This window comes from Argentina anserina, chromosome 3, assembly GCF_933775445.1.
Source record: "Argentina anserina chromosome 3, drPotAnse1.1, whole genome shotgun sequence".
NCBI classification, from domain to species: domain Eukaryota; kingdom Viridiplantae; phylum Streptophyta; class Magnoliopsida; order Rosales; family Rosaceae; genus Argentina; species Argentina anserina.
This window is the reverse complement of record NC_065874.1, coordinates 24,317,967-24,335,454: the sequence shown is the minus strand read 5'-3', so window position 1 is coordinate 24,335,454 and position 17,488 is coordinate 24,317,967. Positions and strand designations below refer to the sequence as shown.

Here is a 17,488-nt window from a genome sequence, read left to right as displayed (position 1 = left end):
CTATTAATCAGTCAGAAGACACGTACATCATAAGTTGGCCTGAACCTAGATAAAAAATGTGGCAACATAGCCACCTGGTATAAGGAACAACCTACAACATGTAACCTTCATTATAGATCACGCACAAATAAACCTAAACTACCGATGATGAATCGAGCAGTCTGTTAAACCCCTATAGAAGATACTACCGTCACTTACAACCTCGGTGTGCAACAAATAGTATCCAGAGTAAAATAAAAGGGATTCACCCCCACATAGCTTAAGTAAGGGACACTGAGATCTATACAACCCCCTTTCCCTTGTCAGGGCTAACCTTCTTGCCAACCGACCCAGAGGAAAGGTTCACCCGCGGAGCCAAATGGCCCAACTCTTGCTCGGTTTGGGCACTTTGTTCTTGCTTCCCAACAACCGCCCACCTTTCATCTTCAGGGACGCTATAGGTGATTCCAAATCAACCTCTGACAACCCTAAAGCCTCTGGCCGCAAGACCGGAACACAACCACCTAGTATGGTCTCGATCTTCTTAGGTGATGGGGAAGCTACCCCCGTTCGACCTCGTTTCCGAGACATCTTTTTCGGTGACACCACCTTATCTTGAGCAACACTAGGGTCAATACTAGAATCAACAATACCAATATTACCTGCTGAAGCTGAACCTCAACCTTCCCCAACATGAACCGGAACTGGATCATCAACCACGTCCAAATCCCTATCTAATTTTTGAGCAATTCGGTGTGTCTTCCTCCCAGAAAAGTCTAATGGTGACACCCTACCCTAACGGATTCACCTATTACAATTTCAATTTGATTGATTCCTATTCACCTATTCCAATTTCAATTTGATTGATTCCACATGGATTAGTTTATGTAGCTGTGTATACCTTATTGCATTGAATTGAAATTTGAAGTCTGTTTACCTTATTTATGATTCAGTTTTGATAATCATTAGGTGAAGTTTTGTGCACATTGTATGGTTGAATCTCATCTTTTGTGTACATTGTCAAAACATTTTTTTTTACTTAAGCCCTCCCTAGCTTCTAATCCTAGATCCGATTGACAATCTCCTTTTGGCTGCAGGTATGTGATTGACAATCTCCCTCCTCCAGTACTAGTTTAACTAGCTCGAAATTTGTGCCTTGAAGCGGGGAGGAGCTACATATTCAGCATTATATTACACAATAAAATGGATATGTCCCAATTTTTATGCATCGTGTACAGTGTACTATGCATTAAAGGGAGATAACTAACATTTTCTTTTTGGTCAAATCGAAACTTCATTAAGAAAGGGGGCAGAAGCCCGAGATAACTAACATGAATGCATAAAGATGCGTTCCAAAAGCTCTTTGGTAACAAATTAAAATGAAACTCACCATCAGTTGCCATCATCATCTGGTTCGTGTTGTTCCTCTATCATTTCCACTCTTTCTTCTTCTGAATAATTGAGAAATTAGGAGTACTCTGCCAGTCAAACAGGGCATCATTTTATGTGGCACGACCTTCAGTTTTCATGTCGACCTGACCCATCCTGGTGAGAAGAGAAAAAATTGGAATGCAACAGAAAAACGTTATGTTCCATTGTGAAGATATGGAGCTGATGAATTTGGAAAAACCGAAATTGAACCTTACCAATTAATCATCTGAGGCTTGAACTTCAACGAGTTTAATCCTTTCCGAGAAGGCCTCCTCATCGCTTTCAGATGCAGAGTAATCTCTAGAGTTTTCACTACAAGTGGAAGCTGTTGCCTCTTCCTCTATCAAATATAATGTTTCCGGTTTTGAAATGCTCAGTAGTACCTTATCAGAGGAAATCTCCAATTCGATCAGGCAGTCGGTAACGGTTAAAGTTCCCAAGGATGGGAGCTTGATGGTGCAATTCCCAGAGCAAAATCCTTCCAGACATGGTAGATCAGAAAATTGCAAACTTTGTAATTTCATGAATGCAATTTCATTGACTGCATCATCATCTTCTTGGTTGCTATGTCCCACTATCTCCACAAGCTTTTGACAATCCTTAACTTCAAGACTTGTGAGTTGCGTTAAGCTTTGGGCCATCGAACAAGTAATCAAATATTCCAGTCCGTGACAGCTTTCAACCATCAAAGTTTGTAGGTTTTGAAAGGATATTGCTGATGACCTCAGACTCATTAATTTTCCACAAAGTCGCATCTTTAAAAGCTCCAAATTTGGAATAACTGGTGGGGACTTCTCCTTCCCTAGATCCATCAGCTCGGGCATATTAAGATATACAAACTTTTTAACTGCGGGAATAGCGTCCCGACTGCCTGGATTTCCCCACTACTAATTCCTTGTTCGATAAATATCTCTTTCTCAGAACCATAGAGCTTAAGTTCTTCAAGAAGAGGTAATTTCTGAAGGAAACCGGATTGAATCACACCACAGTGAGACCCAAGAGTTTTTAGTTTGCTGAATAACTCTGCTGGGAGTATACTCCACCAATTCTTCATTCTACCGACCCAGTAGACCAAGTCCAATAATTTCAAGTTGTAAAATGAATCCTGAAATTTGATATTTAGTTTCAAGAAGCAAGTCAAAATTTCAAAGAAAAAGTGAAATAAAAGTAAGGTTACCTCTTCGATTAGGAAAAAAGGTTGCTTGGTTGGTGTAACTTGAAGGCACAACTCAGATGTATTCTAAAATTTTGAGAATTCTAGGGCAAAAATCTCGACATTACAATGAACTTATATTACACTATCTTGCTTCAATTACATACAACAATAATCTCTATATATACATGTATAAAGATTTCTCCACTATCATGGTGCTCCACTATCATGGTGCTCCACTATCATTGTGCTCCACTATCATGGTGCTCCAATACCCGTTAGTGCTCATACTCCCTCTCAAGTTGGCGCATGCATATTAACCATGTCCAACTTGCCAAGTGAGTCATAAAAACTTTTTTTAGATATTCCTTTTGTGAGCATATCGGCAAGTTGTTCTTCTGTAGGAACAAAAAGAAAACTAATAATCTTCGCATCTAGTTTTTCCTTTATAAAGTGACGATCAACCTCCACATGTTTTGTACGATCATGTTGCACATGATTATGTGAAATATCAATAGTTGATTTGTTGTCACAGTACAGCTGCATCGCACATTTAGGCTTAATACCCAAATCTTGTAGCAAGTTTCTAAGCCATACAATTCACATACTCCCTGAGCCATACCTCTGTACTCTGCTTCAGCACTAGATCGAACTACCACCTTTTGTTTCTTACTCTTCCATGTAACAAGATTACCCCCAACAAAGGTAAAGTACCTTGATGTGGATCTCCGATCTGTAATATTTCCAGCCCAGTCTGCATCTGTGAAGCCACAAACCTCAAAGATATTTTTGTGTTTAGAAAACATTACTCCTCTTCCTGGGGCTGACTTCAAGTACCTCAAAATCCTTATAACAGCATCCATGTGGTCCACGCTGGGATTATGCATGAACTGACTCACTACACTTACTGCATATGTAACATCTGGTCTGGTATGTGATAGATAAATCAGACGGCCAACTAGCCTCTGATAATGAGGTTTGTCAGTAGGGACTTGATCTGGATACTCTGCTAACCGATGGTTTTGCTCAATAGGAGTATCAATGGGAGTGCAATCCAGCATACCGGTCTCTGTTAGTAGATCAAGGATGTACTTTATCTGACACAAATAAATACCATCACTTCCCCGGGCTACCTCAATGCCCAAGAAGTACTTGAGTGTACCTAAGTCTTTCATCTCAAATTCTGTGGCTAGCTGTTTCTGTAATCTATCCACCTCAACAATATCATTTCCAGTAACTACCATATCATCAACATATATAATTAGGGCTGTTACATTCCCTTGCTGATGTCTGAGAAATAGTGTGTGGTCTGAATTACTCTGTATGTAGCAAATTCTCCTCATGAATTGTAAGAATCTTCCAAACCAGGCACGAGGTGACTGTTTAAGACCATACAAAGATTTTCTCAATCTGCATACATAGTTACTTGGAGAAACGGCCGCATATCCCGGCGGAAGATCCATGTACACTTCTTCTGTAAGTTCTCCATGAAGGAACGCATTCTTAACATCAAACTGTCTGAGTGACCAGTTTAAGTTAGCAGCACAAGAGAGCAATACCCGAATAGTGTTCATCTTTGCAACAGGTGCAAATGTCTCATCATAGTCTATGCCATATGTCTGGGTGAACCATTTTGCTACTAGGCGTGCTTTATACCGGCTCACTGACCTATCTGGATTATGCTTTATTGTAAACACCCAACGCCATCCCACAGTCTTCTTGCCATGTGGTGGTGATACAAGCTCCCAAGTATTGTTCTTTTGTAATGCTTCCATCTCTTCCTCCATTGCTTTTCTCCATTTTGGATTTCTCAATGCATCCTGCACTTTGTTAGGTACTGATACAGTAGATATTTGATTCACAAATGATTCATATGACTTAGACAATCTTTTGGTAGACATTAAGTTTGCCACATGATACTTAGCTTTTGCCTGAAGGGTAGGTTCATATTTTTTTTGTTGGCTGACCCCGAGTAGACCTATTTGGCAAGACATATTGTCTACTATTAGCATCACTAGTATTAGTCCCAATAGAATGACTAACCTCGTATGAGTGATCTTCCGTACCAGGAGAGTTTTGGTCAGTAGTATGAAGGGCAATTGTGTTGTCATCTTCTGGTGCTTGAATCGCTGGAGTGACTATATCGGAATCACTCGGTGGTACTTGTATAACGGACATATCGGTAATCTCAATTGGTCCGGTCATCATATCTACTGGCTTATTTGTCTCCCCCTCTCCATGATAGAGCTCTTCGAAGTATGAATTCTCCCACTGAAAAGTAGTATCGGAAGAGGGAAAATAACTCATATCCTCAAAGAAAGTGACATCCATAGTGACATAGTACTTCTTGGTAGGTGGATGATAGCACCGGTACCCTTTCTGATGGCCTCCATACCCAACAAACACACATTTAACGGCCCGAGCATCTAACTTAGATCTCTGATGTTTTGGAAGATGGACAAAAACAACACAACCGAAAACACGGGCAGGAACATTATGAAAAGAGGGTAAGGAGATATGAGATGCAAGTACCTCATATGGAACTTTTCCCTGAAGAACACGAGAGGGAAGACGATTAATGAGGTGTGCAGAAGTGAGGACAACATCACCCCAAAGGTATTTGGGCATATGGGCACTAAAAAGAATACACCGAGCCATGTCAAGTAAATGACGATTTTTCCTTTCAGAAACTCCATTCTACTCAGGTGTGTAAGGACACGCTGTTTGATGAACAATCCCATGTGTGTTAAGGAACTCCCGAAAAACATGATTCACATATTCCCCCCCCATTATCAGAATGAAGAATTCGAACTGTGGCATTATATTGTGTTTTAACAGTGGCATAGAAAGTTTGGAAAGCGGAAAAAACTTCATTTTTTGTTTTGAGGAGAACAATCCATGAAAGACGGGTGCAATCATCAATAAATGACACATAATATCGCATCCCGAACACAGTAGATTCTTGGGAGGGTCCCCAAACATCAGAATGAATTAATTCGAAAGGAAGAAGATGTTTATTAGAAGTACTACGGGAATAAGTAGATCGATGACTCTTACCCAAAACACATGTCTCACAATGTAAAAGGGACTGATCCACACTAAGAAACAAAGTAGGCATACATGATTTCATAACACTAAAAGATGGATGCCCTAAGCGACGATGCCATAACCAAACTTCACTTAGCTTGTCAGAAGTGGAGATTAAAGCGGTCTGAGATGGTGCCCCTGGTTTCGCCCCCGCATATGTCTGATCCAGATGAAACAACCGGCCCCTCAGATACCCCCGACCAATTAACTCTCCGGTGAGAAGATCCTGAAAAATCACATACATAGGAAAAAATGTCACAGAGCACTTAGCGTCAGCGTTTAATTGGGGAACAGAGATCAAATGATGAGATAAGGCAAGAACATATAACACATTTTGAAGCTCTATTGTGGGAATAATACGAACCGACCCTTTTCCTAATACGGGAAATGCCTCACCATTAACATTAGTAACATAGGGTACTGGTGGAGGAGACAATACGGTAAAATAAGATTTGTCATAAGTCATATGATCAGACGCACCCGAATCAATAATCCAAGTATCAAAACCAACAAAGTGAGAAATATATAAAGTCATACCAATTTTTCCACGACCAGCTATGGAGGCAGTAGGGTTAGCTCCGCCTGCAGTATGATGATCGTGTCCAACCACACCATAGATATCGAGTTCCTGGACTAGTTGAATAGTTGCTTTCGCCTTGGGATGATGATGGGGCCTCTTAGGCCGAAGATGTGGATACAGCTTCCAACAGGTTGCGCGAGCATGGTTAGTATCATGACAATAAGAACAAGGAGGGCGTGGCTGATTCCCGAAACCTGGTGGTGGTCCTCGGTGAAGTGGAGATGAAGTGGCCTGCTGAAGAGGTGGTGCGGAAGATCTAGCACGGATAGTAAGGCTGGAAACTTCAACTTGTGCCTGATGAAGGCTTTCCTGGTGAGATTCATCCTTACGGATATATGTGAAAGCTGAATTAAGCTAGGAGGTTCGGTTTGGCGGAGCAATTCCCCTTTCGCACTGTTATGTTTAGTATCAAGACCTTTCAGGAAATGGTGAACTCGCTCAAGCTCCTTCTCACGTTGGTACCAAACAATATTCTCCTGATGTTTGATCAGGCAAGGACGTTTCATATCAATCTCAGCCCAAATATTTCTTAGTTTGGTGAAATATTGCGCCACCGGTTGCCCATCCTGTTGCATCGCCAAGGCGGTGCACATTAACTCATGAACCTGTATGAAATCAGAGTCATTAGTATATAAGCCTTCAAGTGTCAGCCATATTGCCTGCGCAGTGTCACATGCCTCCACCAGATCAATTATCTCGTCATTCATAGCTTTCCACAAGACGGACATCACAAGACCATCATCATCATCCCACTTAGTGTAGGCAATAATATCATCTTTGCTAGGAGCATGAGTGGCTCCGGTTACATGCCCCATCTTGTGCATACCTCGAAGATGAGCCGCCATAAGTCTCTTCCATTTACGGAAATTGGTTCCATTAAGTTTAGTACCCCCAAATGACCCACTGTCAGATTTCTTGACAGATACTTCAAATTTCAGAACATCAGCTTCGTCTCCAGAACCCATTGAAAGAAAGGAATTCAAAAAATCAGGAATTATACAGCGGAAGTACCAAAAAAAGGATATAAATCTGTCTTGGGTGCACGTGCACTGTTAGTGAACCTACACTGACACAAGACATCCAATTCTGGGCAGGGTCGGGTCGGGTCTGGGTCGGGTCGGGTCTGGGTCGGGTCCGGGTCCGGGTCCGGGTCGGGTCGGATGCAGGCCGGTTCGGATGCGGGCCGGGCAACGCAAAGATGCAGTTTCGGAGAAGACGAATTTCAGCGGCGGAGCGTGGTAGCTTGCGGCGTCGCTGTTCTACTCGCAGTGGTGCGACGTGCTTGAGGCGATCGTCTAGCTCTGGGAGGCGAAGTCGGAAGCAAATACAGGCGGACGAAACTCGACGGACGAGAGTACCGGATCGGCGAGGAGAGCTTGAAGGTACTATTCGCCGGGAGAATCAAGAAGTGGATCGACGGCGGCGAGGTGCAGCGGAGTCTGGCGAGGATCGTCTAGCACTGTCAACGAGTTCGCCGGAACGTGGTGTCGCGATTCCGGGTATAGGTGGAGGAGAAGCTTGCCGGGTCGGGTATGTCACGGCTCCGAGCTGGTGAAAGGAGGTCTGTCTTCTTGGCCGAGTCCTTGCGTATCGACAGTGCCCCACACCCTTGAGGAGCTGAAAAAACAGAAGCTCCGAGCTAGCTGCCGGAGAAAGGAAAGAGGGAAAAAAAAACAAAAAATTCCCAGAAAAACAGAGCAAGAGGCTCTGATACCAAATGAACTCATATTACACTATCTTGCTTGAATTACATACAACAATCATCTTTATATATACATGTATAAAGATTTTTCCACTCCTCATTGTGCTCCACTGTCATTGTGCTCCACTACCCGTTAGTGCTCATAATTACCAAAATGCATCACTGTCAAGTACTCGAGTAGAGGCCACACAGAAGCGGACCTAGAAGCCGGGGCAGACCTAGAAGCCGCACAGATATTGCGTTTGGGAAAACAAACACAGGTGTTGTCATATCCACTCCTTCCATTGCAACAATTTCCTCCACTCTTTCACAATTCCCTACACTCAGTCTCCTCAGCTGGGGAAGACGTTTGGCCACTGAAGCCGGAAAGATATAACTCAAACTGTCACATGACTCTATTTCCACTGAAACCAGATTCTGACTGAATTCAGGCAATTTGGACGGAGTGAATGATGTATCATCTGTTTCCTGAGCGGTGATTCCCCCGAGTTCAAATACCAGTTGCAGCAACTTGCACTGCTTTAGTAACAGAGTTTCAAGAGCATTCATTCTTTCAAGAATAGTAGCACCAAATATCTTTATTAGACTATGGCATCCCTGAACAAAAATCCTTTTGAGTTTGCAAAAGGAGTCTGGAGCAAATTGTCCGTGCCATATTGTCATCAACTTAGGTAGGTCATGGATCATCAGTATCTCCAAGCTAGGAAATCCCACCTGCATTTTGTAATCATGACATTATTTAAATTGACAATAGAAATTACATTTTTAGCAACCTGGAGATGTATTAAAATTAAAAATACAAGCAACATTACCTTTCCGTTAAAAAGAAAACATGGCACAACAGTCTCAGTGCACTCCCTCTCTTCAATTTCTTTGCAAATCGTAGTATGTGAAATGCAATTACCCGAGAAAAAACATTGCAAACTGGGCAATCCTGAAAGTTTCAAATGCTGCAACTTGTTAAAAGCAATAATCTCATTTCCTGCCATATCTTCGCGGCTGCTTCCCACTATTTCCATCAGCCTTTCACAATTCTTAACTTCCAAATGTGTGAGTTGTACCAGAGTCAGGGCAATCGAGCTAGTGATCAAATATTCCAGGCCATGACAACCAAAGACTTTCAGAGTTGTGAGATTCTGAAAGGATACTGCTGGTGAGCTTAGATTCTGTAATTTCTCGCAGAGTGACACCTCTAGAACTTCCAAATTTGGAATAATTGGTTGGGAACTGATCTCCTTCCCCAAATGCACTAGCATGTGCATTTCTGAAAATTTCAGCGATTTTAAATGCGGGAGGCTCACAACTGTACGTAACTCCCCAGTACTATTTTCTTCGTGGAAAAATATTTCTTTGTGATCACCATGCAGCACAAGGTTCTCAAGATTATTAAAGTTCTGAAGAAACCTTTCGGGGTAAAATTCACCAGGCAGTCGGTAACGACTAATCTCTCCAAGGTTGGGAGTTTGACCAAACAATTTCCACAGCAGAATCTTCGGAGACTCGGTAGAGCAAAAAGTTCCAAATGTTGAAGACGGGTGAAAGCAATATCATTTCCTGCATCATCTTCATTGCCTCCCATTATCTCCATAAGCCTCTGACAATCTTTAACTTCCAAGTGTGTCAAGTGCAGTAAACTTTGAGCCATCAACTTAGTTACCAAATATTGTAGTCCGTGACAACCCGTTACCTTCAAAGTGATTAGATTCTGGAAGGATATTGCAGATGCCCTCAGATTCTGGAGTCTGACACAAAGCTCCACCTCTAAAATTTCCAAATTTGGAAAAACCACTGGTTGAGAGTTTTCCACCCCTAAATGCAACAACATGGACATTCGTGAAAGCTTCAAGGATCTTACACGTCGGAGCTGAGTCCCAACTGCATGTATTGTTCCACTACTACTTCCGTGATTTACAAATATCTCTTCCAAAGGAGTACCCATCACTATAAGTGATTCGAGACTATGAAATTTCTGAAGAGAATCAGGTGATAACTTGAAGCGTTGAGATGCAACATTAAGAATCTTTACCTTGGCAAAAAAATCCGCTGGCAGTGGCCCATCCCAAATCTCCAACCTCGTGCCGCCCAAAATCAAATGATCCAAATTAGGGAATGAATTCTGAAACGGTGAACATACTATCACATGGCTGATGATTACTACTTATCACAAGAACTTGACTTCGCGACTTGTGTTATTTTTTTTCGGAAATTTTACCAATGATCAGGTCCTTTTTTGTATGGTTTAATTAATGCGAAAGTATGGCATTAATATGTACTTGGTTTCTAAAAAAAAATTATTGTAATTAAAAAAAAAGAATTTAGTAGATCTCTAACCTTTTTTCTTTGGGTTACATGATTGTACCTCTTTTAATAAATGTTACATATGAACATATACAATTATTTAATATAAAAAAAACATAAAAGGATTTTAGTGTTCTTGATTGAACCTCTTTTAATAAATCTAAAAAATTTAATATACCGTTATTTAATATCAATAAATGAGTGAGCCCCACATTAAACTAAGTTTTCCGAAATAAGATTGTTTCTAAGAACCATCCTAAAATAGGATTGCTTTTAGGATCTAAAATAGCATAGTCATATTAAATTTTAGGTTAAACATGTAAATTTAAAATCCTAAACCCATTATATGATTTAAATTAACATTTGGAGTTGCCCTTACTTACCTTCTCAATTATGAAAAAAGGCTCTGTGGAGGCATTGGCTTTCCGAACTCTTGAAATTTCTGACACAAATAACGCCACATTTGGGCATGCACTCACACATAGTTGGTGGAGTAAGGGCCACCTGGACGTGTGCCTCCCATTGTAGAAACACTTAATTTGGGGCAGCATATTAAATGTCACAGATGTTGCTTTGGGGAACACAAAGTTGAGCTCCATTTCTTGTCCTTCTTCCTTTGCAACAATTGTCTCCACTCCATTACACCTTTGCACACTACATAGCACGGAAGCTTGGTTGGACGACCGATTCTCGCTTCGGAAGCGGAAGTGGGAGCGGAAGCGCTCGGAAGCGCGGGGAAGCGCGACGGAAGCGCGATTCCGAAAAAGGTAGGTTTGGAAGCGCGGCGGAAGCGTTGGCTTCCAAATTGGAAGCGCGACGGAAGCGTTGGCTTCTAAATTGGAAGCGCGACGGAAGCGTTGGCTTCCAAATTGGAAGCGCGGCGGAAGCGTTGACTTCCAAATTGGAAGCGTGATTGCTTCTCTACCTCTATTTCATCAATCAATGTCTTGAGACTCTTCTTGTCATCTCATCTTCTTATTTATTTCGTTAAGCGGTTAAAGATGATCAGCATCAATCAATCTAATATGTGTCAGAAATAATGGGGAGAGATATCAGGAAAATCTAGATGAGAGAGATATAGAGAATACAGAGAGTTGTGGAGAGATATGAAAAAAAATCCATATGAAAGAGAGAGACAGAGAGAAGACGAACCTTTTTTTTTATCAATTTCATCTAGTGATGTCTCTTTGACTTGCACGTGTCCAACATCTTCACACTATGTTGTACATTCTTTTGTTTGAATTTTGAAATAAAGCTTTAATAATGCTATAATTAAAGATAATCATGGGTTAGAAAATAAGTCATTAATAGTTATCCAGTTATTTTAATACTATATAAAATAATTAAAAAATAAAATATAAAAATATTATATAATATATATATATATATATATTATTATGACGCTTCCAAAACGCACCCGCTTCCTTAATTTTTGGGAAAAAAACGCTTCCGCGTTTCCAAACGCTTCGCTTCCACGTACCCGCACCCGATTCCATGCAGCCTAGCTTGCACATACAGAATCCTTAACTGCTTAAGACCCTTGGCCACTGATACTGGAAATATATTCTTTAGACTCTGGCATCTTCGTACGTCAACTTTACTGAGTCTACAGAAAGAGTCCTGAGAAAGTTGGTTGTGCCATATTGTTATCAACTTAGGAAGGTCATAGATGACCACTCCCTTCAAGCTTGGAAATCCAACCTGCACATATATGGTAATGTTGAAAACTAGTCAGAAAACTACACATATATAAAAATGGCTGAACCACCAAGTAGAATAAAAAGAATTGTGTGGAAATCATAAAACAAGGAGAAATGAGAGTGAAATTCACCTTTTCATCAAACAGAAAATATGGTGTAGGATTCTGATGACTATTACTCGAATGAGTTTCCTCATTTTGGATCAAAACAGGATCAAGAACAAAAGTTTCCAGTTTAGTACAATCTTCGACATGCAATATCTCCAAGGAAGGAAACTCAATATAACTTCCGATGCAGAATCTGGTGAGTTGTGGTAGGTGTAGTAGTTGCAAATGTGACAGCTTACAGAAGATGTTATCTGTATTTTCTTCAAGGTATTCCTCTAAAGATACTATCTCTTCCATTATCTGACAATTGTGTACCTCAAGATGTTTGAGTTTCACAAGACTTCTGGCCATGGAATAAGATAGCAAGAATCTTAAACCATCACATTGGCGCACCATTAAATTTGTTAAGTTTGGTATCAAATTCTGCAATAGACATTCATATTTGAAAATTATGAGTCATGGTGTGTGAGAAATTCTAGTTTTATAGTTTCTTTTCAGAAGCTACGGCCTATTACTGTTTTAGTTGATTGGTGGAATTTTTAGAAGAATGCCTACATCTTCTCATAATCAAACAAATAAATAGCAAACAAGCAATATCCTAATCCTAAAAAAAATGGAAGCCAAAATTAAGATGTACCTCTCCATTCTTGAAAAGTTGCACCGGACTCCCCATCTCATTCTCCAATATGATTTCATTGATCTTAATTTTTTCATCCATCCTGGTTGTCACAACAGCCCTTGCGTCTTTTGAACAGAACCCATCAAGCTTTGGAAGATTCTGCAATGTCAAAGATTGTAAGCTCTGGAAAACGTTGTGACTGATCACATATGTAATCTATGTGAGTGGATGGTAGTAGGTGAATGAAGAATTAGTGGAGGAAACAATATGTAGTGGAGTGATTAGTTGAGAGATTAGTATATAGTGTAAATTAGCCTATATATATCATTGAATCTGTATATGCAAATCAATTCAAGGAAAACAATCGGTATTTTACCACTTGGTATCAGAGCCTCCTGCTCTGTTCTTTCTCCTTTTTTCCGGCAAGTCGATCTCCGACGTCTCTCCGTTGCTTCTGCTTGGCCGCTCCACACTTGGGCTCGCCGCTCGACGTCGCCATCGACCTTCCTCGGAGCTTATCGACCCACTGCTCCTCATCTCTGCCGCTGCTCCTCATCTCCGAGACGCCCTCCTCCGGTGGTCCCTCTCTTCCCTCTCCTCGGCTCTCTCTCTCGCTCCATCGACGAGACCTTCCTCAGAGCTCATCGACCCGCTGCTTCACTGCTCCTCATCTCTGCCGCTGCTCCTCATCTCCGAATCGACCCGCTGCTTCACTGCTCCTCATCTCTGCCGCTGTTCCTCACCTCCGAGACGCCCTCCTCCGGTGGTCCCTCTCTTCCCTCTCCTCGGCTCTCTCTCTCTCGCTCCATCGACGAGACCCTTTTCCCGCCGCTGTCCCTTTCTCTCCTCTCTTTCCCGAAATTTTTCTTCAGAAACCCTAACATTTATCTCTCAACCCGACCCGACCCGGCCTGTTCTCGACCCGGCCCGCTCTCGATCCGGCCCGCTCCCGACCCGACCCGGTCCACCCTATTTTTGTCAGTGCATATTCACCGTCAGGGCACGTACACCGGTGACAGATTGTTCTCATTTTTGTGTTTTTTTGCTGTCTAACTACATTGCTTCTTTTTTCAATGGGTTCTGGACATGAAACTGAGGGTTCTACGCTCCCTGAAGTTCCGACCTTCGAAGTATCTGTCAAAAATTCTGACAGTGGTTCCTTTGGGGGCACCAAACTCAACGGAACCAATTTTCGTAAATGGAAACGACTCATGGCTGCTCATCTTCGAGGCATGCACAAGATGGGACATGTCACCGGCGTCACTAAAGCTCCTAGTCCTGAGGATATTGTTGCCTACAACAAATGGGACGACGACGATGGTCTTGTCATGTCCATCTTGTGGAAAGCTATGAATGATGAGATAGTTGATCTCGTGGAGGCATGTGCTACTGCGTAGACAATATGGGAGACACTGACTAGCTTATATACTAATGACTCTGATTTCATACAGGTTCATGAGTTAATGTGCACATCTTTGGCCATACACCAAGATGGGCAACCGGTGGCGCATTATTTCACCAAGCTAAAAAATATTTGGGCTGAGATTGATGTGAAACGTCCTTGCATGATAAAAAATCAAGAGGATATTGTTTGGTACCATAAGGAGAAGGAGCTTGAACGAGTTCACCATTTCCTGAAAGGTCTTGATGCCAAGCATACCAGTGCGAAAGGCGAATTGCTCCGAATGACCGAACCACCTAGTCTACTCATCGCTTTCACCTATATTCGAAAGGATGAGTCTCAGCAGGAGAGTATTCTTCCGGCACCGGCTGTCATTTCCAGCCTTACTATTCATGCTCGCTCTCCGGCACCACCCCTTCTGCAAGCACCTTCCACCCCCCTTCATCGACAAGGACCACCACCAGGTTTCAGGAATCAACCTCGCCCTCCTTGCTCTTATTGCCATGATACTAACCATGCTCGTGCGACCTGTTGGAAATTATATCCGCATCTTAGGCCCAAGAGGCCTAATCATCGTCCCCAGGCAAGAGCAGCTCTTCACTTAGTTCCGGAACCCGATATCTATGGTGTGGTTGGGAATGATCATCATACTGCTGGCGGAGCACCTACCGCTTCCATCGTTGGCCGTAGTCAAATTGGTATGGCCTTCAATATTTCTCACTCTGTTAGTTTTGATGCTTGGATTATTGATTCTGGTGCATCTGATCATATGACTTATGATAAATCTTACTTCACCTTATTGTCCCCTCCACCCGTACCCTCTTTTACTAATGCTAATGGTGAGGCATTTCCCGTGTTAGGATCCGTATCCGTTCGTATTACTCCCACCATAGAGCTTCATAACGTACTCTATGTACCTGCTTTATCTCATCATTTGATATCTGTTCCCCAATTAAACGCTGACGCTCAGTGCTCTGTAACATTTTTTCCTATATATGTGATCTTCCAGGATCTTCTCACCGGACGGGTCATTGGTCGGGGGTATCTGAGGGGCCGGTTGTTTCATTTGGATCTGACATACGCAGGGGAAAAACCAGGGGGACAGTCTCGGACCGCTTTACTCTCCACTTTTGACAAGCTAAGTGAAGTTTGGTTATGGCATCGTCGCTTAGGGCATCCATCTTTTAGTGTTATGAAAAAATCTATGCCTACTTTGTTTATTAGTGTGGACGAGTCTTCTTTATGTTGTGAGACCTGTGTTTTGGGCAAGAGTCATCGATCTACTTATTCACCTAGTACTTCTACTAAAAGCTTTCTTCCTTTTGAACTAATTCATTCTGATGTTTGGGGACCCTCTAAAGAGTCTACTGTGTCAGGCATGCGATATTTTGTGTCATTTATTGATGATTGCACACGTCTTTCATGGATTGTACTTCTTAAAAATAAAGATGAGGTTTTTCCAGCTTTTCGTGCCTTTCATACCTCTGTCCAAACACAATATAATGCCACCATTCGAGTTCTTCGTTCTGATAATGGGGGGGGGAATATGTGAATCATCACTTTCAGGAGTTTTTTAACACACACGGGATTATTCATCAAACAACGTGTCCTTACACACCTGAACAAAATGGGGTTTCTGAAATAAAAAATCGTCATTTACTTGACATGGCTCGGTGTATTCTTTTTAGTGCCCACATGCCTAAATACCTTTGGGGTGATGCTGTCATTACTTCCGCCCACCTTATTAATCGTCTTCCCTCTCGTGTCCTTGAAGTGAAAGTCCCCTATGAGGTACTTGCATCTCATGTCTCATTACCCTCTTTTCATAATCTTCCTGCTCGTGTTTACGGTTATGTTGCTTTTGTTCATCTTCCACCACATCAGCGTTCTAAGTTGGATGCCCGGGCGATTAAATGTGTGTTTGTTGGGTACGGAGGACATCAGAAAGGGTATCGGTGCTATCATCCCCCTACTCGGAAATACTATGTCACTATGGATGTTACCTTTTTTGAGGACATGAGTTATTTTCTCTCTTCTGATACTGCTCTTCAGGGGGAGAATTCATTTTTTGAAGAGTTGTATCATGGAGAGAGGGAGACAAGTGAGTCACTTGATATGGTAATAGGTTCCGTTGAGATTACCAAAGCCACACAGGCACCACTTGAGGTCGTCACTCAAGAGATTCAGGCACCAGAAGCTGACAACACAACTGCTCCTCATGACTCCCGTACAACTATTTATACCCCTGACCAATGCTCTCCTGGTACAGAAGATCACTCACCTGAGGTTAGTCATTCTAGAGCTAATAGTAGACAATATGTTTTGCCAAATAGGTCTACTCGGGGTCAACCAACAAAAAGATATGAACTTACCCTTCAGACTAAAGCCAAGTATCCGGTAGCGAATTTTATATCTACCAAAAGATTATCTAAGTCATATGAATCATTTGTGAATCAAATATCTACTGTATCAGTACCTAACAAAGTGCAGGATGCATTGGGAGATCCAAAATGGAGGAAAGCAATGGAGGAAGAGATGGAAGCATTACAAAAGAACAATACTTGGGAGCTTGTACCTCTACCATATGGCAAGAAGGCTGTAGGATGTCGTTGGGTGTTTACAGTGAAGCATAATCCAGATGGGTCAATAAGCCGATATAAAACACGCTTAGTAGCGAAGGGGTTCACCCAGACATATGGCATAGACTATGATGAGACATTTGCACCTGTTGCAAAGATGAACACTATCCGAGTATTGCTTTCTGTCGCTTCTAACTCGAACTGGCCACTTAGGCAGTTTGATGTTAAGAATGCATTCCTTCATGGAGAACTAACGGAGGAAGTATACATGGATCTTCCGCCTGGATATGTGGCCGCTTCTCCAAGTAACTCCGTATGCAGATTGAGGAAGTCTTTGTATGGTCTTAAACAGTCACCTCGTGCTTGGTTTGGAAGATTCTCAAAATTCATGAGGAAGATTGGCTACAAACAGAGTAATTCAAACCACACGTTATTTCTCAAACATCAACAAGGAAAGGTAACAGCCCTAATTATATATGTTGATGATATGGTAGTTACTGGGAATGATACTATTGAGGTAGATAGATTACAGAAACAGCTTGCCACAGAGTTTGAGATGAAGGACCTAGGTACACTCAAGTACTTCTTAGGCATTGAAGTTGCCCGGGGAAGTGATGGTATCTATCTGTGTCAGAGAAAGTACATCCTTGATCTACTAACAGAGACAGGTATGTTGGACTGCACTCCCATTGATACTCCTATCGAGCAGAACCATCGGTTAGCAGAGTATCCAGATCAAGTCCCTACTGACAAACCTCATTATCAGAGGCTAGTTGGCCGTCTGATTTATCTATCACATACCAGACCAGATGTTGCGTATGCAGTAAGTGTAGTAAGTCAGTTCATGCATA

General features: G+C 42.0%; 1 protein-coding gene across 1 annotated transcript; it reads right to left on the bottom strand.

The window, feature by feature from the left end:
* Positions 1 to 8,097: 8,097 nt before the first annotated feature.
* LOC126787298 (uncharacterized) lies at positions 8,098 to 12,868 on the bottom strand. The gene is made up of 7 exons (XM_050513206.1): positions 12,675 to 12,868; positions 12,062 to 12,460; positions 11,711 to 11,931; positions 10,614 to 10,875; positions 9,620 to 10,048; positions 8,745 to 9,422; positions 8,098 to 8,646 (listed from the first exon to the last, which is right to left on the bottom strand). Exons 1-7 carry the CDS (start codon positions 12,753 to 12,755, stop codon positions 8,098 to 8,100), a joined length of 2,619 nt encoding a protein of 872 aa, XP_050369163.1. The 5' UTR covers positions 12,756 to 12,868.
* Positions 12,869 to 17,488: the final 4,620 nt, after the last annotated feature.